The sequence below is a fragment of the Cnephaeus nilssonii genome (assembly GCF_951640355.1).
Source record: "Cnephaeus nilssonii genome assembly, chromosome: 11".
Lineage (NCBI taxonomy): Eukaryota > Metazoa > Chordata > Mammalia > Chiroptera > Vespertilionidae > Cnephaeus > Cnephaeus nilssonii.
The window spans coordinates 66,324,464-66,350,312 of NC_137082.1; the positions used below are offsets into that span (position 1 = coordinate 66,324,464).

Sequence of the window (25,849 nt, forward strand, 5' to 3'; positions counted from 1 at the left end):
CAATGGATCTTTCCCCAGCTCCCTTGCAGATTAAGTGTCCAGTACTGTCCAGTATATAACATCAGAGGACCCTGTCCCCTTTCCTCACAGGTTTTGTCAGTTTGTAATTATGAATTTGTGTTTGATCATTTTACTATCTATCCTCCGTAAGAATCATTCTGCTTTGCTCATCATTTTTTTTTTTTTAATATATTTTATTGATTTTTTACAGAGAGGAAGGGAGAGGGATAGAAAGCTAGAAACATCGATGAGAGAGAAACATCGACCAGCTGCCTCCTGCACATCCCCCACTGGGGACGTGCCCGCAACCAATGTACATGCCCTTGACCGGAATCGAACCCGGGACCCCTCAGTCCGCAGACCGACGCTCTATCCACTGAGCCAAACCGGTTTCGGCTGCTCATCATTTCTTTAGTGCCTAGTAGAGCATATGATGAAGAATAGGTAATCAAAAACTGCAAGAACAGAGCTCTCACTTCCTCCACTCTGTTCTGCAATCTTTTTTTTTTTTAAATATATTTTATTGATTTTTTAGAGAGAGGAAGGGAGAGGGATAGAGAGTTAGAAACATCAATGAGAGAGAAACATCGATCAGCTGCCTCTTGCACACTCCCTACTGGGGATGTGCCCACAACCAAGGTACATGCCCTTGACTGGAATTGAACCCGGGACCCTTCAGTCCGCAGGCCAACACTCTATCCACTGAGCCAAACCGGTCAGGGCTGTTCTGCAATCTTATGAAGGCCACTTCACCTTTGTGGCCTCAGTGTTCTAATATATAACCAACTATTAGCCCAGTGCACAATGAAAGGAAAATGATTAAAAGAAAGATTCGTGCGGTAATTTTGTTACTGTAAAAAATTACATGTCAAAATAGTATATATAATATCTATAACAATCTATTATAATAAAAGCATAATATGCTAATTAGACCAGACATCCTTCCTTCTGGACAAAGCCACAGGGGGCAGGGGCCATGGCGGAGGCAGCCGCTGTGGTGGGGGGGGTCAAGGCCCTTGCACAAATTTCGTGCATGAGGCCTCTAGTAGTATTATAAAATTAAAACACACGTGCGATTGGCACCAGTGAAAGCTTTATATGTATTGCGCATGCACAAGTCAACGTTTATTTTTAAATTGCCAGTGCGCATATGTACTGGCCTCTCGATCAGTCGAATGGTCGATGAATAAATTGCAATGTGGTTCACATTGAATGTCAACAAAAAACCACCAAATTCACAATCGACAATGACAGATCGAAACACATGCGTGTGATTGGCGCCAGCAAGAGCTTTATATGTATCGCGCATGCGAGAGTCAGCGTTTTATTTTTAAATTGCCAGTGCGCATCATATGCACCGGTGGTTGGTCGGTCGGTCAGACGTACAGTCAGACGTACAGTCAGACGTACGTAACGTACGTACGTACGGTCGGTCACTTTGCCTTTTATATATATAGATAGATACTTGTATGCACACTTGCTCTAAGGAGTAAGTCCATTATTTTATGAATAAAAATCACTTGATAAAAGCATTACTAAGTTATGAGAGATTGTCAACAGGACAAAACAAATGTTTCATAGTCCCTGTTTTATTTTCTTTTGTTCGCACATGTTTTAAAAAACATGCATACACTTGCAAAATACTCATACATCAGGAATTAGAAGGGCATAAAACAAGGAGCTTACAGGCTTGAAAGAATATCCTAGGCTTCAGAATAAAACAAAACCAATCAAATATTAAAAATTTATTTGTTCAAAAACACAAAGATATTTTATTTTTAATGGAATTTAAGTTTTTGGTGTGTGTGTGTGTGTGTGTGTGTGTGTGTGTGTGTGTGTGTGGTTTTAATTGTTTGTTTTTAAATTTTTTTAAAGGAACGTTTAGAGGGAAAAACTAAGCTTCTTGTTTTGTCTAAGGCAGGGCCTGGCTTCTCTTCCTTGAAGGCCTTTTATAAAATACAGATGCCAGCATTCACTGGCCTCAACGTTCATCCCCCCACCCACCCACACACACACACACACACACACCTGCCATCTGTAAGTGCAGCACCCTGGGCCCATCCAGTAGACAACTGGCAGGGCCTACAGAGCATCCAGGATGTGGTCAATCTTGGTGACCAGCTCCTGTCGCTTTCCTAAGATGAGCTTTTCGTTCTCGATATACGTGTCTTTCTTGAGCTTGCCAGCCACCAGCCGCTCAGCTTCCACTGCCGACTTCAGCACCAGCTCCTTCACCTGTGCATCCAGTTTCTGCATTTCGCTCACCTGGCCAAGGCAAGAGCAGGGCAGGGCTTGAGAGTGGTCCTCTCACCCTCATTCAGCAAGGCCCACCACCTCCCATGCCTACAGATTCCAGAATTCCCAGGCCACAGGGGCTGGCTATGAAGGGAGACAGGTTTGGCTTCAAATGCCAGCCTCTCCCTCCCTCCCCTCCACCCCCCACCCCAAACTCTGTTCCTTCAAGCTCTAACCTTTGTGAACAAAACCCTTCACCATCCCTGGGCCTTAGCTGTAGAAGAGGATTGCAAGAAATGAATGGGAAAATATGTAAAATCACTTAAACATGGTGCCAGGCACACAGTAGGTACTCAAGGAACGTTCATTCTCTTCCCTTTGGCTTATCAAATTAGGTGCAGAAGTTCACATAGGCAAAGGACTACTGGCAGGGGTGTGGTATTAGGTCTGAATGACTCCCATGTTATCACCAACTCGATGTCAGGCTGAGGACTTTTATAGCCACATTCACTAAACATTCAACAAATATTTAGTGAGCCATAGTGCTAGGCATGATTCTAGGTTCTGGAAAAAGCACTAAAGACAGATAAGGCATCTGCCCCACAAGAAGCTGACATATTATAAATACTTAAGCACATGAATAAACAGTTTCAGAAAATGGTAGATGCTATAAAGAAAACAGCACAGGATAAGGAGAATGCTTGGGAGAGGCACATGGAGAGTGTGGTTAGGAACTCTAAAGGATACCTCCAGGGGGAGGGGAGGTTCCCATCCTCCTTTATAAGCCACAAGAACTCACACAGCACGTCCCAGGCAGGATTCTCAGCCCTTTACATCAAGCATGTCAAACTTATTTTACATTCACAACCACTATGAGGTAATACTAATAGCATTCCAGTTTACAGGTGAGGCAACTGAGGTACAGAAGTGAGATAACATGCCTAGGTTTACAAAGTCTGAATCAGAGCCTGGACTTAACCCCTTCTTCTAAGTCTGGTTCTTCTCACGTGGTTCAGTCTGGCTTCCAAGGAGGAATCAGCTGCTGTCAGTACCGGCCGTGAGGATAGACAGTGCTATGTAATCCAGCAGAGCTTTCTCCACACCCAGCTCAGATCCAAGACACCCAAACTTCCTGTTCCACCCTAAGGATCGACACAATGCCACTGGGTGCAGTATCACACCACAAGCCAGCAGTGAGCAAAAGTGTCTGGTGTCTGACCCAGACAGAGCAGCCACATGCTCTAGATAGTGGGGTACAACTATCTAGCAACGACCCAAGCGACTCAAAGATGGGATATGACAAGCAACGAGCCAAGCGACTCAGTGCTGACAGACACTCACCTTATCGCACAGGTCAGAGCCCTCCGTCTTCAGCCTGGACTGCAGCAGTGCAATCTCACTGGTCAAGGCTTTGTGTTCCGTCTCCAGGCTCTTCTTGCCACTGTTGAGGGTGGACACATCCCGGGACTGCTTATACCTATTGACAGTCTCGTCGAAGTGACGGTAGAGACCTAGTCTCTTATTGACCAGGGTCAAGACCTGCTCTGTGATGCAAGCCACCTTCATCCTGGCTTCCGCAGCCGGATCCTGGAAGAGAGAGAGTATGAGACGAAACCAGGCCTGAACCCACTCCAACCTTCACCTCCCAAAGATCACCCACTACCAGCTGTGCAAACAAAAAAAGCCATCTTCTTGGAAAGTCAGAGAATCAACCTTGTACTAACACTGAACCTGGGCCAGTTCAGCAAGGGGAAAGACTGGGAACATGAAGATGAAACAGATGTTCACTTCAAAGTCCAGCAGGGCGGACAAACGGATGTACTAATGCCAGAGTGCACCATGAAACACATAAGGTGCTGAGGAAAGAGAAATCTCAGCTTGGGTAAGGGCAAGATTCCACGATATTCATTATGTCTCTCCTTAAAATACTTCAAGGGAGCACTAGCCGGTTTGGCTCAGTGGATAGAGTGTCAGCCCATGGACTAAAGGGTCCCAGGTTCGATTCTGGCCCAGGACGCAAGTACCTCGGTTGCAAGCTCGATCCCTGGCCCTCTGGTCAGGTGCGTGCTGGAAGCAACCAATCAATGTGTCTCTCTCACATCAATGTTTCTCTCTCTGTCTCTTCCCCTCCCTTTCACTCTCTCCAGAAATCAATGGAGCCCTAGCCGGTTTGGCTCTGTGGATAAAGCATCTGCCTGTGGACTGAAGGGTCCCAGGTTTGATTTCGGTCAAGGGCACATGCCCTGGTTGAGAGCGTGATCCCCAGTAGGGGGTGTGCAGGAGGCAACCAATCAATGATACTCTTTCATCAGTGATGTTTCTGTTTCTCTCTCTCTCTCTCTCTCTCTCTCTCTCTCTCTCTCTCTCTCTCTCTCCCTGTCTCCCTTCCTCTCTGAAATCAATAAAAATGTATTTAAAAAAAGAGTTAATATCACCAACACTAGGAACTCCTGATGAGACACACTGCAAATGCAACATCACTTTATAGTGTTCTTGCCAAAAATGCGTAAATGCGTAATCTGAATTTAATCAGGAAGAAACCTAAGATAAATGTAAACTAAGGACAGTCTACAAACTTCAAAAGATCTCTAAACTTCAAATACGTCAAGGTCATTAAAGACAAAGAAAGGCTGAGGAACTGCGCCAGATTAAAGGAGACTAGGGAGCTATGATAATTAAATGAGCTGCATGATCCTGAATTGAATTCTGAAGTATGAAAAATAATTGCTATAAAAGTTATCACTGGGATAGTTAGCAGCATTTGAACATGGACTGAATTACATTTTCTGAATCTGATCATTGCATCGTGGTTATGTAAGATAATACCCTTGTTCTCAGGTTGCATACACGCTTAAGTATTCAATGGTAAAGGAGCACAAATGTCTGCAAACTTCTCAAATGGTTCAGGAAAAATAATGATGTATAGAGATCAAATGTTAACTGCTGTCTAGGTGATGAGTATACAAGAGTTATTTTTATCTTTCTTGTAATGTTTCTATAAATGTGAAATTTTTTTAAATCAATAAAACAAAAGCAATTTTTATAGCTTAAAAGATAGGGCTATTTCATAATAAAACCTAGACTCAACCCTTCTGCATAGCAAAGTTTGTTAGCAGCTGTCCCAACTGCACTACCTTGAGCCTTGGGCAGCCTTACTGGTTTATGGAACCAGCTGGATCAACTTTTTTGCTTACATTTACACCACTGCTACCCACAGGTCCCTGTGAGCCCTCTCTGCTGTCCCACAAACTGTTCCCTCTGGCTGAGTGCCCTTCCCACCTTTTCTGCACCTCACCTACTCAAGGCAGCCTTTTCGGGCCCTCAAAAGTACACACTGTGCCTGCTGCCCTGTTCCCACAGTACTTACCCACCATTAGCAACCTGTGTGTGCTCCATGATCACAGCTACAAAAACAAGGTATCTACAGAAAGGATTAGCAGAAGCCACAGGCAGCAGAGAATCTTCTGGGCCACAAGGTGCTAACCTGGTCTATTGTGACGACCAATGCTCAGTAAGGCTAGTGAAACAATTATCAAGGGTGCAAAATGACAAACTGACAAGAAGAAAAACACAAGGGTACCTTTGTGATAGAAAAATCCAATCTGACATAGATGATGACTGTGAAGAACAAGATGTAGAAAGCAGCCACCACCAGCAGGGGCTCCTGCAGCATGAGCACCTTATTGAATGTGTAGTGCACCTGGGGGAGAAGCAAGAAGATGGGCTTTGACAGGCCTACACGGACTCAGAAACCTGGGAGCCAAAAGGGGCTTCACCTAGCCAACAATCACCCAGGCTGCCCCACCCCACCTGCCCAGCCCTACCCCCTGAGGATGCTGTGTTCAAACCACTCCAGCCCAAGGAGGGAAAGATGGGTAAGACCTGGCCCCCAGCACCCACTCTCTGTGAACGGAGCCATAGGAGACAGAACAGTGGAGTCACGTACCACAATGTCCTGAATGTGCTGTTCTACCAGATTTTTTTTGTAGGCAACAATCACAGGGCGGCCAAATGTGTCCAGGTAGGTGTAGTGCAGCTCATCTGGGGCACGGCTGATTTCATAGGGACTGTCAACTTGGATGTTCCTGGAGGCAGATGGGAATAAAATATAGCCTCAGACAAACTGCACTGACCAACTAGGTTTATTTAGGGTTGGAAAATTCCAAGGCTCAATCCAGGGGGCTTTCAGGGTGACTAAGTTCACACTCCACTCTGTTCCCCTTCCAGCACCAGGAACATCTAACCACCTGACCCACTGCCAGAAAGTCCTGAGTCTGAGACCATTCTTCTGCTGAGGCAACAATTGTCTGTCTCCCTGCAACCTGCACTCATAAGGACTCACCAGTACTGGCCTACCCCTTGGAGTCACACAGCTCTCAGAACTTTGTGTGCATTCTACCCGAGAGCCTCTCAGGGACTTGAAGAGGCTCCTGAAAAGTTACTCCAAATGTTCTCTCTCTTCACAGACTGAAAATTTGTTATAGGGTATAGTTGGACATGTCCTGCTTTTGCCAGCACAGACTCATTCTCCCTTCTCCTAGTCAACAGCACTCTAGTTTTACTTGGAGGAACTACCCATTCCCCAACTGAATGTCTTCCACAGGAAGATCAATCAAGGTGCCTCTCCTGGTGATCAGAGGAGATAAATAACCCAAGGAGGCCAAGTAGATGTTTCCCTTTAAAATGAATCAAGAGTAAAATGACCAACAGGTATTTGTCGCTCACGCCAAGGGCAGGTGCCCCTGCGTGTGCCCATCAGTTTCAGCCAACTGGAGTCCTGGAGATACTCTGGCTCTGGCTTTCCTCAGCCTAGCTCCTCAGCCTATGCTGTCATTTTAGGATATCTGTCAAAGATATATACTGACACCCAGCCGGTGTGGCTCAGTGGTTGAGCATTGGTCTATGAACCAGGTCATAGTTCGATTCTGGTCAGGGCACACGCCTGGGTTGTGTACTCAATCCTCAGTGTGGGACATGCGGGAGGCAGCCAATCAATGATTCTCTCTCATCATTGATGTTTCTCTCTCTCTCCCTCCCTCTCCCTTCCTCTCTAAAATCAATAAAAATATATATATATAAATATTTTTTTTAACTATATACTGAGCACTTACTCTGTGCCTCCTCCACACAGATTTTCTTTGAGTAACCAAGGGCACCACCAGAGAAATGGGAACAGAGGAAAGGAAGTCACACTCACCTGGCTCCTTCGGGCAAGATGATCTTCACAGTCAGAGAATCTATCACTTGCTCATCAAACACGTGGTCCACAAACCTCATTTTCAGTGCATACTGGTCACCTGAAGGATCAAGCAAACACATGCAATGATGTGAAAAACTGACAAAATAGGACAGGAGAAAGGGGGAGTACACTCCCATCTTACACAGAGAGGAATAAAGATGCTATCTGAAGTTAATGCACTAGGAGACTCTGGAAGACAGAGATGGTGGTAGAGGCATAGATTTTGGGTCTTCCCCAATTTCCACATAAAGACAGAGCAACTACATAACAAAATAAAAAACCCATGGACCATATTCACAACAAAACTAGGTAACATGGCATCTCCACAAACTCCAAAATACAAGGGGGTGTAGTCCACAAAACACCAACAGCCACACGACCTACACATTATGAGTGTCTGTAAATGATAAAGCAGAAGGAAGCAACAGGGCAACTGATAGACCTGAGAAAAGAAGAGCCCCTGACAGACAATAGTGTTCACTTGAGAGTATGGCAGGCCAGCTGGAGAAGAGCAACTAAAACTCAAGAGTCTTAGACCCTGCACAGCGGGTAGGTAAAATGGGCCGCAGAAGATCTGTAAGTCTAGAGCAGTTAGTCCCTGAGCACTGTGAAAAGCCCACCAGAGCTCCCCTTCCAGGATAGTACCCTACACGGATGAAAAACTGGAGTAGAATCAAAAGCAAGCATAATGGGGACAACAGAGCTTTAGGAAAACAAAGCCAGAGAAAGCTCAGAAAGCAACCACCATATTTTTTAATACTACACTAAAACAACAGAGAATTGGACAGCTATAATTATTCCTCCTAGAAGTTCACATTAAAAATGAGCACCAGGCCCTAGCCAGTTTGGCTCGGTGGATAGAGTGTCGGTCAGGTTCGATTCCGGTCAAGGGCATTTACCTTGGTCACGGGCACATCTCCAGTAGGAGGTGTTCAGGAGGCAGCTGATAGATGTTTCTAACTCTCTATCCCTCTCCCTTCCTCTCTGTAAAAGATCAATAAAATATATTAAAAAAAAAAAAATGAGCAACAGCCCTGGCCGACTTGGCTCAGTGGATAGAGAGTCAGCCTGCGGACTGAAGGGTCCCAGGTTCGATTCCAGCCAAGGGCACATGCCTGGGTTGCGGGCTCAATCCCCAGTAGGGGGCATGCAGGAGGCAGTCGATCAATGATTCTCTCTCATCATTGATGTTTCTATCTCTCTCCTTCTCCCTTCCTCTCTGAAATCAATATAGAAATATATATATTTTTTTAAATGAGCAACAAAAAAGTATGACTCCCCCTTTTATATTAAGTTATATTTTAAAAACTTATGTCAACTATAATTAAAAATAATTTTTTAAGTTACAAAAAAAAGTCCCTAGAGAAAATGAAAGCATACCAGAAGACATGCCCACAAAACCAATTAAATTTGTTCCTACTATTTCAAACAATCTAAAGGTATTATGAAAATGACACAAGTTATGAAAGAGCAATATAAATCAGACTTATAGAAATTCAGAAGTTTCAGAACTCAGGAAAAGTTTTAGAAATAAAAGAAAAAAATCATTTTATAAATGAAGGCTAACCTAGGAGGAATGTGAATGAATAAACAGATAATGCCTTATGATAAAAAGGTAAAAAGAAGTTTTATTTTTTAATGTATTTTTATTGATTTTAGAGAGGAAGGGGGAGAGAAAGATAGAAACATCAATGATGAGAATCATTGATTGGCTGCCTCCTGCACGCCCCCTACTGGGGATCAGCCCACAACCTGGGCATGTGCCCTTGACCAGAATGGAACCCAGGACCCCTCAGTCTGCAGGCCGACACTCTATCCACTGAGCCAAACCAGCTAAGGCAGTGGTTGGCAAACTCATTAGTCAACAGAGCCAAATATCAACAGTACAACGATTGAAATTTCTTTTGAGAGTCAAATTTTTTAAACTTAAACTTCTTCTAATGCCACTTCTTCAAAATAAGACTCGCCCAGGCCGTGGTATTTTGTGGAAGAGCCACACTCAAGGGGCCAAAAAGCCGCATGTGGCTCGCGAGCCGCAGTTTGCCGACCATGGAGCTAAGGCAAGAAGAAAAGTTTTAAATGAAGAAAAGATTCAAGAGAAAATGCCAAATACTGAAGACTGGCAAAGATTCAACCCCCACTGAGCCACACCGGCCAGGCATAATATCTCAGCCTTTTTAAGAATGATAAGAAAATATTCTTTCTCCCCATCTAGAAGGACTGGCAATTGTGAAATAATAATAATAATAACTGCAAGAAATTTAAAAAAAAGATGGGTCTCTCCGTTTTATACTCCCTTACTAAGACTGACCCAAATTATAGAGGTACTCATAGCTTGGGAGGTTGTAGCCAACGATGTAATGGGTCTTCCACCCTCCAAAAAGAGGGAAACGAGGCCGGATTTCCATCTCTACAGAGTCATCTAAAACAAGGAGGTGGCTGGTGGAAACATTGCCAATCTCATCCCGGTAATAAACATCCTGGGCAGCAGCGGGAAGAATGGTCTGCAAGAAAATGAACATACATTTTTCAGAGGAATTAATCCTAAATAGAGAAAATACTTCCTGCACCAAAATCTTCATCCTAGTACTACTCAATTAAAATAATCCCCAAACTGTAAACAATCTAGAGGCTAACTTTTCCCCCAAGGCTTCAAAATGTCTAGATATCAAATCTACTTCTCAAAAAGGTCGATAGCCAAATTCTTCTACAAGTAAATAATAAAGAGAATCATAATTACCTTTGCAAATACCAAAGACAAAACAAAGGTAAAAACAATCTGAAAGTTATTATACAGAGGGAAACTAAAGATGGAAGAAATTACATCAAATAACTAGGTGACAGGCAAGGTCATAGAAGGGTTTTCTCCACATAATATATATTCTTTATTGTTGCTTCCAAATCTGGAAGCATATTTTGATAATCAGGGGGAGAAAATGTAACATATTTTGCATACAGCAAACCCTTCTGTAATATATAAATACATGAAAATGCTTATAAGATTTTATTTATAAGACAAAAAAGATAAAACTATAAAGTATGATCAATTGCTTTTTTAAAAGTGTAAAAGAAAAAATATTAAAATGTCAGCAATTTTAACTATGAAGAGTGGTATTATGTTTTTCCTTTTTCTATTATTTAAATTTTCTTTAAAAAAAACATGACCTAGTTATATAAATGAGGGCATTTTTATATGCATATGTGAATAGTATATTTTTCTTGTATATGTATATATTTTTTTCTTATATATATATGTATACATATACACATTTTTTTAAATTGATTTCAGAGATGAAGGGAAGAGGGAAAAAGAGATAGAAACATCAATGATGAGAGAGAATCATTGATTGGCTGCCTCCTGCACACCCCTACTAGGGGTCGAGCCCGCAACCCAGGCATGTACCCTTGACAGGAATCGAACCCGGGACCCTTCGGTCCATGGGCTGACACTCTATTCACTGAGCCAAACAGGCTAGGGCAATGAGGGCATTTTTTTTTTTTTTAAGTATAAGGATTTTTTTTTTAATATATATTTTATTGATTTTTCAAGGGGGGAAGAGAGAGGGATAGAGAGTTAGAAACATCAATCAGCTGCCTCTTGCACAACCCCTACTGGGGATGTGCCCGCAACCAAGGTACATGCCCTTGACCGGAATCGAACCCAGGACCTTTCAGTCCGCAGGCCGACGCTCTATCCACTGAGCCAAACCGGTTTCGGCGAGGGCATTTTTTTAAAGATTCTTCCTCTTGGTTCTAACCCTGTCACCCAACCGCTTAAATAAATGCCCATATTTAGCTACTTTCAAAAAGTAAACGAAAGAACAAATATGATAAAGTCATAGTTTCTACCAACGTCCAAGCTTAACACTCCATACCTTAAAAGAACGGATGGAGGATATACCACTATCGGGTTGCCTCTGGTAATCATAGCGTGAAAAAGGTCCCTTAAGCACAGCCCCTGTGTGCTTCAAGTCCACATTTTCTTCCACAGCAATATTACCCCAGTGAGAGACCTCGATGACTCGGGTCATGCTGGTGATAGTAAGAAAAGGGCTGTTGTTCTCATAATGTACTTTAAAAGTATCCTGTAGAAGAAGGAAACAAATAGTTCTTAGTTCAAATCAAACTGATTAGAAGCTACATATAATCAACAGAATGATTAAATTATAAAGTATCTAATGTATGCAACATTTTAAAAAATTTACTAAGAATTTTTAATACTATATGGAAATATTCATGTTATTAAATAGAAAAAATAGGATATACAAAATTCTTTTAAGTTCCAACACAAATATCACTTGTTTTTAAAAAAAAAAAAAAAACTTCTACACTCTACTTACAACAACTACTGAGAAAAAACAGATTCTGAAATGCAATACACAAGAACACATATAGGAAACAGAATTAAAGATTATTTGTACTTTTTCCTTATAGTTTTAATTTTTTCCATTTTTCAATTACAGCCGACACTCAATACTACATTAGTTTCAGGTGTACAGTACAGTGGCTAGACATTTATATATCATACGAAGTGATCCCATGATAAATCTACACCATAGTTATTACTAACTATATTCTCTATTCGGCACTTTATATCCCAGTGACTATTTTGTAACTGCCAATTTACACTTCTGAATTCCTTCCCCTTTTCACCTGGCAACCATTAGTTTGTTCTCTGCATTGGAGTTTGTCTCTGGTCTGTTTGTTCGTTTGTTTTTAGATTCCACATATAAGTAAAATCATATGGTATCTGTTTTTCTTTGACTTATTCCACTCAGCATAATTCCTTCTAGGTCCATCCATGTTGTAACAGATGGTTAAGATTCATTGCTTCAAAAGACCAACTACTACTCCATTGCATGTATGTACCTCATTCTCTTTATCCACCCGTCAATAGATGAACACGTTAATTCCTTATTTTGGCTATTATAAATAATGCTGCAATGCACACAAGAATGCAAACATCTTTTCAAATTAGTGTTTTGGATTTCTTTGGACATATACCCAGAAGTGGGATTGCTGGGTCAGATGGTAGCTCCGTCTTTAATTTTTTGAGGAACATCCATACTGTTTTCTACACTGGCTGCACCAATTTGCAATTAGGCTAAAAAGCATGAGGGTTTTCTTTCTCCACATTTTCACCACAACTTAATTTATTAACAATAGCCATTCTGACAGGTATAAGGTGATACCTCATTGTGGTTTTAATTTACATTTCTCTGATGAGTAGTGATGTTGAGCATACTTTCATATGTCTACTGGCCAACTGTATGTCTTATTTGGAGAAATATCTCTTCAGGTCCTCTGACCATTTGTTACAGATTGTCTTTCAGAGGGTTGTTGTATGAGTTCCCTATATATTTTAGATATTGAGCCCTTATCAAATTTATCATTGGTGAATATCTTCTTCCATTCAGTAGGTTGTCTTTTCATTTTGTTGATGGTTTCCTTTGCTGTGAAAAAACGTTTGATCTAGTCCCATTTGTTTGTTTCTTCATTTGTTTCCCTTGCCCAAGGAGACATATAAAAATAAAAAAGTACTAAGAGCAATGTCAGAGTTTACTGCCTGTTTTCTTCTAGAAGTTTCATAATTGAGTCTTACCTTTAAATCTTTAACTCATTTTGAGTTTATCCTTGTATATGGTGTAAGTGGTCCAGTTTCCCCAACATCATTTATTAACCAGTTAACTGCCATGTGTCCAAAGGAGAAACCAATGAAGGTCCACCGCTGCGTCTATAGACACTTATGGTGTACAAAGGGTTAAAGAGACTATCTTTACCCAATTGTACTTTTTGCCTCCTTTGTCATAGATTAATTGATCATATAGGCTTGGGTTTATTTCTAGACTTTCTATTTTGTCCCACTGATCTAGGCATCTGGTTTTATGCCAGTAGGATGATGTTGATTACTACAGCCTTATAGTATAGTTTGATATCAGGTAGCTTTGTATCTCCAACTTTGATTTTTCTCAAGATTATTTTGGCTATTAGGGGTCTATTGTGGTTCCATATAAATTTTAGAATTCTTTGTTCCAGTTCTGTGAAAAACATCATTGGTATTTTGATAGGGATTGCACTGAATCTATACATTGCTTTAGGTAGTATGAACATTTTAACCATGTTAAAACTGTTCAACCCTGTTTATGCTTCCACTTAATCTTCTTCGATTTCTTTCTTTGATGTCTTATAATTTTTTGAGTCCAGGACTTCCAATACTATGTTGTATATAGGTGGGGAAAGCAGACATCCATGTCTTGCTCTTGATCTGAAGGAAAATGCTTTTAGCTTTTCATTGTTGAGTATAATGTAAGATGTGGGTTTGTCACAGATGGCCTTTATTATGTTGAGGTATGTTCCCTTTATTCACACTTTGCTGGAAGTTTTTATCATAAATGGATGCCATATTCTATAAAAATGCTGTTTTGTATGATATTGATGTGATATGGTTTTCATCATTCATTCTGTTTATGTGGTGTATAATGTTAATTGATTTGTGGATATTGAACCAATCTTGTATCCCAGAAATAAATCCCATTTGATCATGGGCACGATCTTTTTAATATACTGCCGAATTCAGTTTGTTAATATTTTGTTTAAGACATTTGCATCTAGGCTTATCAGGGATATTGGCCTATAATTTCTTGTTTTTCTGTAATATCTTTATCTGGTTATAGAATCAGGGTGATGCTGACATCATAAAATGAGCTTCGAAGTCTTCCCTCCTCTTGAATTTGTGAAAATAGTTTAAGAACGATACATGATAATTCTTCTTTGAATGTTTGGTAAAATTCACCCAAGAAGCCATGTGAAGCCATCCAGTATAGGATTTTTGTTGGGAGTTTTGTTTGTTGGGAGTTTCTTGATTACTGATTCAATTTTGTTAGTAGTTACCAGTCTATTCAGATTTCCGTTTCTGACTGATTCATTCTTTTGGAAGATTGTATGTTTCTAGAAATGTATCCATTTCTTCCAGGTTATTCAACTTGTTGGCAAACAATTGTTCATAGTCTTTTCTTATAATCCTTTATACTTCTCTTTCATTTCTGATTTTATCTGGGTCCTCTCTCTTTTCTTATTCATGACTCTAATTAAAGATTTAGCAATTAGCCCTACCAGTGTGGCTCAGCAGTTGAGTGTCACCCAGAAACCAAGAGGTAGCCAGTTTGATTCTCAGTCAGGGCACATGCCTAGATTGCAGGCTCAATCCCCAGTATGGAGCCTGCAAGAGGCAGCCAATCAATGATCATCTCACATCATTGATGTTTCTATCTCTCTCTCCCTCTCTCTTCCTCTCTGAAATCAATTAAAATGTATATATTAAGAAAATATAAGAATTTTAATTTTTTAAAAATTAAATCTATAGAAAGCATTCTTAAAAGTTAAAAATAACCCAAAATGAACAGCCCTAACTATATGTTAAGTGACTTTTGAAAGAGAAAACAGAGGGAAAAAAGAGAAAGAAAACATAGGGTGAAATAATATAATTCCCAAGATTTGCTTTAAATTATTACAGGGGGGGAAAAAAAAAAAAGGACAGCTGAAGCAAGTGTGCTGATATCTTAATAACCACTGAATCTAAGTGATAGGTGTACTGGGAGTTTGTTATACTTATTCTCTATACTTTTACATATGTTTGAAATTTTTCCGTAACAAAATCTTTTTTAAGACTTAATTGCTCCTTCTACCTTTAAGGCCCAACCCTAGGCTCAGTAATGGAGCCAGCTTTACTACCCACAGCAGCAACTCCAGCCACACTAGACAACACACCACATATTTTCCCATCTCTCTTTTTTTCAATCCTCATCAGAGGATATGTTTAGAGAGAGGAAGGGGGGCAGGGAGAGAGAGAAAGCAACATCGATCAGCTGCCTCCTGTATACACCCTGACCAGGGGTTGAACCCACAACCTAGGTATGTGCCCTGACTGGGAATCGAACCCACAACCTTTTGGTGTATGTGATGACACTCCAACCAACTGAGTCACCCAGCCAGGGTTCCTATCTGTGTTCTTATCCTCAGGCCTCTGTCCTTTTTTCCTTTTTTTGATATATTTTTATTGATTTCAGAGAGGATGGGAGAAGGTGAGAGAGAGAAACATCAATGAGAGAGAATCATTGATTGGCTGCCTCTTGCATGCCCCTACTGGGGATTGATCCTGCTACCCAGGCATGTGCCCTTGACCGATTATCAAACCTGGGACCCTTCAGTCTGCAGGCTGTCACTCTAACCACTGAGCCAAACCAGCTAGGGCAGGCCTTTGACTTTCTTATTGCCTCTGCCTAGAATGCCTTGTTTCCTTCTCCCCCAACTTCCACTCCAACTCTCCAAATGTTATCTGCTTTAAAAAGTCTTCCTAGGACATACATACTTTCAACCATAAAGTTTTTTTAATAATAAATAAATAAATAAATAAATAAATAAATAAATAAATAAATAAAATTCTTCCTAAACTCACAGCCTCTATCTGTACTCCCAAGAGAACAATGACCCCATGGAGTCATTCCACAGCAGGTTAAAAAACTGATCTCGGATTTCCACCTACCCTACACCACCCAACCCTATCAACTAACTAGTTGCCGCTCTAGAAGACCTTCTCTGAAGTAGACAGGGATGAACAAGACTCCACATGAGCCTACCTGACTATAGGCAGGGACATCTCTGAAAGGTCCATAATCCAGGAGGTCCTCAGATCGTGTGGGGTTTCCCAACTTGGTGTAGCTCTCCACATTTCGAGAGGCAAGCTTCACACGCGTAGTTTGTGTCTTTGTGGGATAGGGGGAGTAGAAATAATGGTTGCCCTCAAACACCACAAACTGTTTCTCTGATTGAGTGATCTGGGTTGGATATGGCTGAAGCACATGGGTATAGACTGTTTCCAAAATGACTGAAATCTTCATCCCAGGATCAAGAGCAACTGGTAACTTGACCATGAAGAATCTACCACTGCAGGAAAAATGAGGCAAGAGAATTAAGGAAATTAAAAACAGCTAGGAACTCAGTCATAGCAAAATTTGTACCCAAGATAAAAGCACGAAATAAGCCAGTCGGAGAAAGATAAATACCACATGATCTCACTCATATGTGGGATATAATGATCAACATAATTTGATGAACAAGAATAGATCCAGAGACAAATGGCGGGGGGGGGGGGGGGGGGGGACCAGTTAGAGAGCAACCAAAGGATTTGTATGCATGCATATTAACATAACCAATGGACACAGACACTGGGGCGGTGGGAGCTTGCCTGGACTGGGAATGGCTGGGGGAGGGGGGTCAATTGGGGAAAAGGAGACATATGTAAAACTTTAGACAATAAAAAAAAGAGAGAAAATAACAACAACAAAAAGATAAAAGCAGTTATATTTAAGAGATCACCTTTAACCTATTAATTAAAACCTTTTAAGATAAATATCTGGATATTCATCTCAAAATTGTTTATAATAGTAAAAGAGTATAAAACAACATAAATGTCCAACAACAGGATAACAGTTTAAAAAATTCTAGTAGAGGGCCACACAATAGGATATTGGCAGCCACTAAAGAAGGTACTTAGATTTATCTATATTAAACATATCCATGTACAATGTAAATAACAAATTAGTTTACAAAAGAAACAGTGTGATTCCTTTTAAAAACATACATATATACAAATGTATGTGAAGAAAGTGTCTCAATGAAAGTTCCACACAATGTTTAATGGCAACCGTCTCAGGATAGGAGGATAAGCTTCATTTTGTTGTTGTTTTTCCAATTTGTTTCATAATGAGCTTATACTCTCATAACCAGAAGAAAATAAAGCTGTTAGCATTTTAAAGAAAAAGAGATGGCCTGAAAACTACTAAAATTCATATAGAGAATTAACTCAAAAAAATGAATCTGAGTTTATTATGCTATGAGACCAATTCCTTACAGACCCAGAAACCATTTGTGGAAAACTGAAGGCTTTTTATCATGCTTCCATGGTATTTAGAGTCCTTAAAGGTCTTCACCAGGCACATCTTTATACTTCATAACACTACTCTAAAGTACCTACTCAAAATATAAGCCCTATACCTTCTCCAGAAACAGTCTTAACCAATCCTTGGTTTCAAGTCCCAATTCTGCTTTTCATCCCATTCTCTGTCCTGAGATCTAAACTCAAATTTTCAAATGTTTATTACTAAACAACCACTGACTACCCCACAAGCAATTCAACATATCCAATATCTAATACCATTCATGATCCTAATTTCCTATCTCTATTAATATTGCTACCATCTAACCAACTCTAAGCTAGAAACCTCAGGCATTTTCTGATGCCTCACACTACCCTATCCCAACTACAGAATATTGGATTTATCCTGCCTTAGAACGTCTTTCAAATCATCCCTTCCTTGGCTTTCCGTTGCCTCCTCAATTCAAACCATTATCTCTTGTCTAGATTATTAATCTCTTAATCTCTATCTCCCTCCCAGCCCATCAACACAATTTGGTGTCACTCCCACCTTAATTTTCATGTTAAATACTCCCAACATAATTGAACCTTGCTTTGATAATTCAGAACCATTCAGTGCTCTAGGGTCATTATTGTGAACATCAAATCTTATTGAAGCCCGGCTGGTGTGGCTCAACAGTTGAGCATCGACCCAGGAAGGAAGAGGTCTCTGGTTTGATTCTTGGTTTGATTCCCAGTCAGGGCACATGCCCAGATTGTGGGCTCGATCCCTAGTGGATGCCATGCAGGAGGCAGCCAATCGATGACTTCCTCTCTCATCGACGTTTCTATCTCTCTATCCTTCTCCCTTCCTCTCTCTAAAAATCAATAAAAAATATTTTTTTTAAATCTTATTGAAATGTGCAAACACCAGCTAATGAAGGTTTCTCATTGATAAATGGCTAGCCAGGTAACACAGACCTGAGTATACTGGTGTCTAAGAAGGAGACAGGTTGTTTTTTTTCATATAGCTTTTCTTCTGCAGGACCTAATGGAAGAACATTCTGTGAAGAATCTGGTTTTGTTGGGTAAAATAAGGCAATTACTCATTTATTGAAACATATTTACTGAAAACCCAGTGTCAGTTTCTGTGGCAGGAAGCAGTAATAAAGACAAATCTGTGTAATGCATGCACTCAGAATTAGGAATAAATAAAACAGTATGCTGTTGAAGTTTTTAAATATTCCCAACTAGCTAAAAAATCTACAACCCTAAAAATGGTATACAAAGCACTCCTTAAACTGACCTCAACCCTCCTCCTTACACCTTCCTCTGAACTCCAGCCACTCTGAAGGCCCAGTTAACACAGCATGAAATGTCAAACCTGTTATCTTTACAATGTCTCCGCCTGGAATGCTCCTTCTCATTGGTTAGTTCTCTTAATGATTAAGTCAAAATTGACTGAGCACTTACTATGTACCAGGTTCTGTTCCAAGTATATTTTGTGTATTAATTTAGTGAATCTTAACCATGATCATATAACATAGACATTATTACTTTACTAAGAAGGGAAGTATTCTTCAGTTTCCCAAGGATACATAGTCAGTAAGTACTAACAGAGATAGGATTTGAACCCTGGGAGTAAGACTGCATAAAACTACACTCATAACTACTACTAGTGGCCCGGTGCACAAAATTCATGCACGAGGGGGGGTAAAGGGGGGGGGTGTCCCTCAGCCCGGCCTGCACCCTCTCCAATCTGGGACCCCACAGGGATCGGGCCTAAACTGGCAATCGGACATGCCCCTCGCAATCCAGGACTGCTGGCTCCTAACTGCTCACCCACCTGCCTGCCTGCCTGATCACCCCTAACCACTCTGCCTGCCGGCCTTCTCACCCCCAACTGCCCCCCATTGCCGGCCTGATCACCCCCACTGTCCCCGCCCCCCACCAGCCTGCTCGCCCCCAACTGCCCCCCCCCCCGCCTGATCACCCGCAACTGCCCTCCCCTCCTGGCCTGATCACCCCTAGCAGCCTCTGCCTCGGCTCCACCACCATGGCTTTATCCGGAAGGACAACCGGAAGGTCTCCTGGAAGGTCTCCCGGTCTAATTAGCATATTACCCTTTTATTAGTATAGATGCCATCCTGTCTCTCCAAGAGATGTGCTATAGGCCATGAGTCACAGCCAGTAAGCACAGACAGCCTCCTTAAACAGCAACAGAAGGAAAGGAGTCTCTGAAATATCAACAAGGGGGAAGGGATTTAATAGCAACTTATTTAAGGCTAACTCAGATCTGGCATCCGCAGGGGTGGTGAAGATGCCCATTTCATGCATTTTGAGACTATAATAGGAAAATCAAGGTAATCAACATGTGTTATAATTTGGCTCCTTAGGCAAAATGCGGCTCGCGAGCCACATGCAGCTCTTTGGCCCCTTGAGTGTGGCTCTTCCACAAAATACCACGGCCTGGGCGAGTCTATTTTGAAGAAGGGGCGTTAGAAGAAGTTTAAGTTTAAAAAATTTCTCTCAAAAGAAATTTCAATTGTTGTACTGTTGATATTTGGCTCTGTTGACTAATGAGTTTGCCAACCACTGCCTTAGACAATGTTTTTGTAGATCAAATCAAAGAAACTAAAGGATTACATGTAATAAAAGGAAACTATGAAGATCACACAGAAAACAGGAAATGTTATTATGTGGGAGAAAAAAAGGTTAAAAAGTAGAATCATAAAACTAAATAATAAAATATAAAAAATATTTTTTTTAAAGTATGATCACACAGTAATTAAAACTATGTAAAATATATCTGCAAGTTGAAATGGTCCAGAACAAAAATATCTAAGTTGTCATGCTAGGGTTATGGGACTTGTTTAATGCTGCCGTTAAGCTTTATATAGAATAATAAATTTAAATATGATCCCATTTATACCCATATGTAAAATCATGTATGTACGGACATATGCATTAAAAACAGAGTTATTGTTAGAACAAATTATTAAAAATTTCAAAATAAATGAGGAAAAGTTTTTTTAATTGTCATCTTTTTAAATATATATTTTTATTAGTTTCAGAGAGGAAGGGAGAGGGAGAGAGAGAAACATCAATGATGAGAATCATTGATCGGCTGCTTCCTGCACACCCCCTACTGGGGATCTGTAACAGCAAAGTAACCAGAGTCGGGAAGACAGACCACCAAGCACTTGGAAGATGCAGAAATTCACCTTTATTCCAAAAGCAGCGCTGCTGGCTCAGGGGAATCAGTTCCCAAAAGCTGAGTGCCTCTATCCTGCTGAACCCAGTCTTATATAGCTCCAGATTCTGTTTCTTACTTCTGGGTTTTGTGTGGGTTTTTCTAAAAGCTATTTTGCTGAAAAGTAGGTTATAACAGACCTCTAACCTGCTAACACCTGGGGACTTGGCTTCAGTTCAAAGCCTCTGCAAACTCATTGTTCCAGGATATGGGTCTACAGGTACAGAATACAAGGGCTAGGCTCATCTATAATAATAAAAGCGTAATATGCTAATTAGACCAAACGACCTTCCGGATGAAGCTGGGCTGCAAGGGAAGTCCAGGTTCTGGGTGCCTGCTGGCAGCTAGAGTGAAGCCGCTGGTGGCAGCCGGGGAAAGGAAGGCCTACTCTTGCACGATTTTTGTGCACCAGACCTCTAGTTATAGATAAGCAAGCATCCTGTTACTGCTGGGGTAGGGTTAAGCTGCCCTCACAGATCAAGCACACAACCTGGGCATATGACCTTGACCGGAATTGAACCCGAGACCCTTCAGTCTGCAGGCTGACACTCTATCCACTGAGCCAAACTGGATAGGGCTCTGTCAATTATTTTTAACTAGAGGCTCGGTGCACGGATTCGTGCACCAGTGGGGTCCCTCAGCCTGGCCTGCACCCTCTTGACATCCGGGACCCCTTGAGGGATGCCGGACTATCAAACTAGCAGTCCAACATCCCCCGAGGGGTCCAGTACCGCGTGAAGCGGCAGGCAGCCAGGGAGGAACCCGAGCCCAGGCCGGGCACCGCACCCTGCTTATCCGGGCCTCACTGCACCTGCTGCCGCTTGATAGCGCTGCCGCAGTCGGGAGAGGCTCGCACTGCTGCAGCTGCTCTCACCAGCCGTGAGCCCAGTGTCTGGCGCCCATTGGTTAGCTGAGCAGCACTCCCACTGTGGGAGCGCACTGACCACCAGGGGGTAGCTCCTGCATTGAGCATCTGCCCCCTGGTGGTCAGTGTGCATCATAGAGACCAGTCAACTGGTCGCTTAGGCTTTTATATATATAGAAGATAGTCATTTAAGATCCCAAGATTTTTTTCTTGCCCTGGCAGGCTGGCCCAGTTAGTTCAAGAATAGTCCCGTACACCAAAAGGTTATGGGTTCAATTCCTAGATAGGGCACATACCTGGGTTTAGGGTTTGAACACTAGTCAGGGCATGTACAGGAGGCAACCAATGGATGTTTCTTTCTCCCTCTCTAAAATCAATGAGAGAAAAAAAATCCACATTCTGGCCAGTGTGTCTCAGTTGGCTGAAGTGTCGTCCTGTGCAATGCAGGGTCAAAGGTTCAATTCCTGTTCAGGACACATACCCAGGTTTGGGGGTTCTCTAGTCGAAGCACATACCTCCCAATCAATGTCTCTCTCTCACATCAATGTATCTCTCTCTTTCTCCCTCTCTAAAAATCAATAAAAATTGCATTAGCCAGTTTGCTCAGTGGATAGAGCATCGGCCTGCAGACTGAAAGGTTCCGGTTTTGATTCTGGACAAGGGTACATGCCTGGGTTGTGGGCTCAATCCCCAGTAGGGGGCATGCAGAAGGCAGCCAATCAATGATTCTCTCTCATCATTGATGTTTCTCTCTCTCCCTCTCCCTTCTTCTCTGAAGTCAATAAAAATATATTTTTTAATAATAAAAATTAAAGTATCCTTAGTCAGTTGCTCAATGGTTAGAGCGTCAGCCCACAGACTGAAGGGTCCTGGGTTCAATTCTGGTCAAGAGCACGAACCTCAGTTGCAGGCTCCTTAATAAAGTGTTTTAATATAAATAACTAATAAGTGCCAGGCCCCAGGCTATGCTGAAGTTAAAGCTGAGAACAAGGCCAACCTCAGCATTTAAAGAGCTCAGTCTACTTCCTGCAAAGAGGCATCACTTTCCATGCCCTGAAGTCTTGAAAGTGAGGGTGCTGTCTGCCCCTGGAAAACAGGATAGTAGCTAGCCATTGATGACAGGATATCTGCTGAGGCAAACAGCTTGGAGTTCTCATCTATTGGATGGGGATCCCTAGGGCTACACAGATTAGAGACCTGGGATAGAAAATAACTGCTTTCCTGTTGTAAAATAAACTGCCACTGTTAGTGGAATCTAATTTTAGCAAGTTATCAGAAAAGATATCATAAATGGGCCCAAAATATGTTAGAGTCTGTTGCTTGCTACCACACACTATATTAATTGAAACAGCTTTTAATATGCCAGGCACTTCCTAAGCAATCCTCCTATCTTATGATTCTAACGCTGACAGGATAAACTATAACAAGAGGCAAATACAGATATAGATATTCTGACTATTTATTAGCTTACCTTTTACCCTTAATTTTTGTTTCTCGTACTTCCAGATGGTTCTCTTCCTCATCTTCTCCCTTCACCTATAAAAAGACAAAAAAGGTTATTCCTTTTTATGTCTTTTGGCCTCTAAATTTTGAGTCAACAATTAACCAACAGCCTCAGAATGTTCACTAAAATATTCAAACTACCAGAACTTTTTACAGATTGAATTCTTGTTTCAGTAACAATTCAAAGGTGGCAGCACATATTTAAATGAAGTGTTAACCCATCTTTCCACAAACCTGAGTAGAAATGAGCAAATGCTCATGATAGACAATGTGAATAGGAGTCGTTTCAGAAGTATAATCTCCATAAAGTCCGGTTTATAGCTCCAGATTCAGTCAGAAAGTAAGGTGTGCTTAGAAGAAATATGATACGTTAATGACTATTCTCTTAATAATTGGGTAATCACTTAATGGATTGCTGCTGTCTAATGAAAACAGCAATAAAAAGCAAAGCTCTGGCCCTGGCCATTGTGGCTCAGTTGGTTGGAGCATCCTCCCATACACGGAAAGGTCACGGGTTGGATTGCAGGTCATATACCCAGGTTTCAGGTTTGGTTCCCAGTCAGGGTGCCTGCGGGAGGCAACCAATCGCTGCTTCGCTCATTGATGTTTCTTTCTCTTTCTCTCTCTCTCTCTCTCTCTCTCTCTCTCTCTCTGGTCCCATCAGAGTGCCTGCAGGAGGCAACCAATCGATGTTTCTCTCATTGATGTGTGTGTTTTTTTCTCTCTCTCTCCCTTCCTCTCTAAAATCAATAAACATTGAGGATTTTTTTTTTTTAATCTTAAAAAAAAAGCAAACCTCTGTAGCTGTATATCCCCAAAGCCAACATTTTCTTTCCTTGAGAGTCTGAAAAGTGTTCGGTGAAACACCTGGAAGTACACAAGCAAACTTGTGAACTGGAAGTGTGAATGGGAACCAGAACGGGAAGGTAGAGAACTGGACTTTACCTTTCTGTACAGTTTAAACGGGCTTAGAGTATCTGCATGATTTTTAAAAGTAACTTAAGAATAAAATGTTAAAAAGCGTTCAATAGCAACCTTATGAAGTGTGCGATATTAACAACGGTTTCAAACGATTACAAAGTTAAACACGGAACCTACCCCTATTACATTTCTGGTTGTATTAAATGATATCTAGAAAGAAGCACCTACCTACATAGAGCCAGATACTGAATCAAAGAAATTAAATGTTAACTCATTCATTCGTCCTCCGGTCGGACTACGGCGCTAAGTCGTGAGGAATGCAGAGCCAGTCGGGTGCGCAGAGGCAGCCGAAATGCCCTTCCCTGAGGCTGCGATCTTTGTGTTACCGGCCAGTGGGATCGCTCGGCCCGCGCTCACCGGCGCGGCCGCGGTAGCCGCCGAGGGGAGGCTCGGGCCGCGGGCCGCGCCGAGCAGGCTTACGCTGACGTGTCCGGCGCCAGGGGCTAACGCCCCACGCCCGGGCCCGCTTTTCCTGAGGCCGGGAGGGGCGCGGAGTCGACCGACAAATGCTACGAGGGGCGAGGGCCCGCCCCGCTCACCTGCACGCCGAGGTGTGCCAGCCGGGCCTCGAGCTCCGGCTCCAAGGCCAGCAGAAAGGAGGTGGCGCGGGACGTGGAGCTGCCGCCCGGGTGCGCCAGGACCACCTCGACCGTCACCTTGGCCAGGTGGCTGCTCAGGTCCACCGTGCGCTTCACGTCCTCGTTGACCAATGGCGGGGCATCGGGAGAGGCGCTGCCTGGCGCTGGGGCCCAGGCCCCGAGCAGAAGGAGCACGAGCAGCCAGGAGGTAGGGACCTCCATGACGGAGACCGAGCTGAGCTGCAGGCCGCGCGAGCGCCGCCGCCCCGCCTCCGGCCACTGCGCAGCCGCTCATTGGGCCCAGGCTGGCGCCACGAGTTGGCGGCTCTGGGGAACGAAGGACCCCGTCTCCAGGGCAACGGGCGGCCCCAGGCGCCTGATTGCACGGCCCCTCAGTTATTCAATTCTTACGGGAACTAGCCCCTGCCAATCTGCTCTCTCTCACCCTTCTTCCCCTGCAACAACCCTGGCCTTTCTGCTCCTCGAGACAGTAAAATTTAACTCAAACGGTGAAAGTAAAAGCCTAGACAAAAGTTTAAGCGGAAACAGGGTATCTGCACAGTCTCAGGATCTGAGTTATTACAAAGGGGTGAGTTTACATTGGAGAATCCTGGCAGGCACCCCATTAACCAAGTGATCAAGGTTAACATCGCCAATTATAAGACACAGTGTTATCTATGGCCACTATGTGGTACACCCAGAAGTGCATCCCACTTCTGAGGTATTGCCACAGAATTGCTGAAAATGCATAACCTCAATGCAGCCATAAGAAACATCAGGCAAACCAAAAGCACCTTGACTTTATCTAGTGAAACCCATTTCAGACTTCTGTCCTTGAGAACTGTAGACACAATAAATTCATGTGGTTCTAAGCCACTAAATTTGTGGTAATTTGTTACAACAATAAGCAAGTAGTAGGTAGGCTCTCTGAGGGCAGGGAGGATTGTTCATCCTGCAGTCCCTGCGTGTAGTACCTAGATGGTCAATAAACAATTATTGAATTAATAAATAAGCTTTTCATTATAAACATCATTACCCCATTTTATGGATGAGTAAATTCAGTATCCAAGCCAGTAAATGTCAGGTTGTTTGGAAACCTGGACTGACTCCAAAATGGAACTCTTTTTCACCAACCGAGGCTATTGAATAAAATCCCAGGTTTTCACAGATAAAAAGAAGCATTAGAGATCCCAATCTAATCTTGAGGAGGCAAAAAGGGCTAATTCCAATGTAACCCTGATATTTGGGGCTAGTGATGTGAGTCCAGGCCAGTAAGCTCGGT

At 42.2% G+C, this 25,849-nt stretch overlaps 1 protein-coding gene across 1 annotated transcript; it reads right to left on the reverse strand.

The window, feature by feature from the left end:
• Positions 1-1,571: 1,571 nt before the first annotated feature.
• On the reverse strand, positions 1,572-24,846 carry RPN1 (ribophorin I). The gene is made up of 10 exons (XM_079783681.1): positions 24,529-24,846; positions 22,977-23,041; positions 16,111-16,417; positions 11,350-11,559; positions 9,786-9,978; positions 7,433-7,532; positions 6,182-6,320; positions 5,816-5,935; positions 3,577-3,822; positions 1,572-2,265 (listed from the first exon to the last, which is right to left on the reverse strand). The coding sequence occupies exons 1-10, from the start codon at positions 24,787-24,789 to the stop codon at positions 2,083-2,085; spliced, it is 1,824 nt and encodes a 607-aa protein (XP_079639807.1). The 5' UTR covers positions 24,790-24,846; the 3' UTR covers positions 1,572-2,082.
• Positions 24,847-25,849: the final 1,003 nt, after the last annotated feature.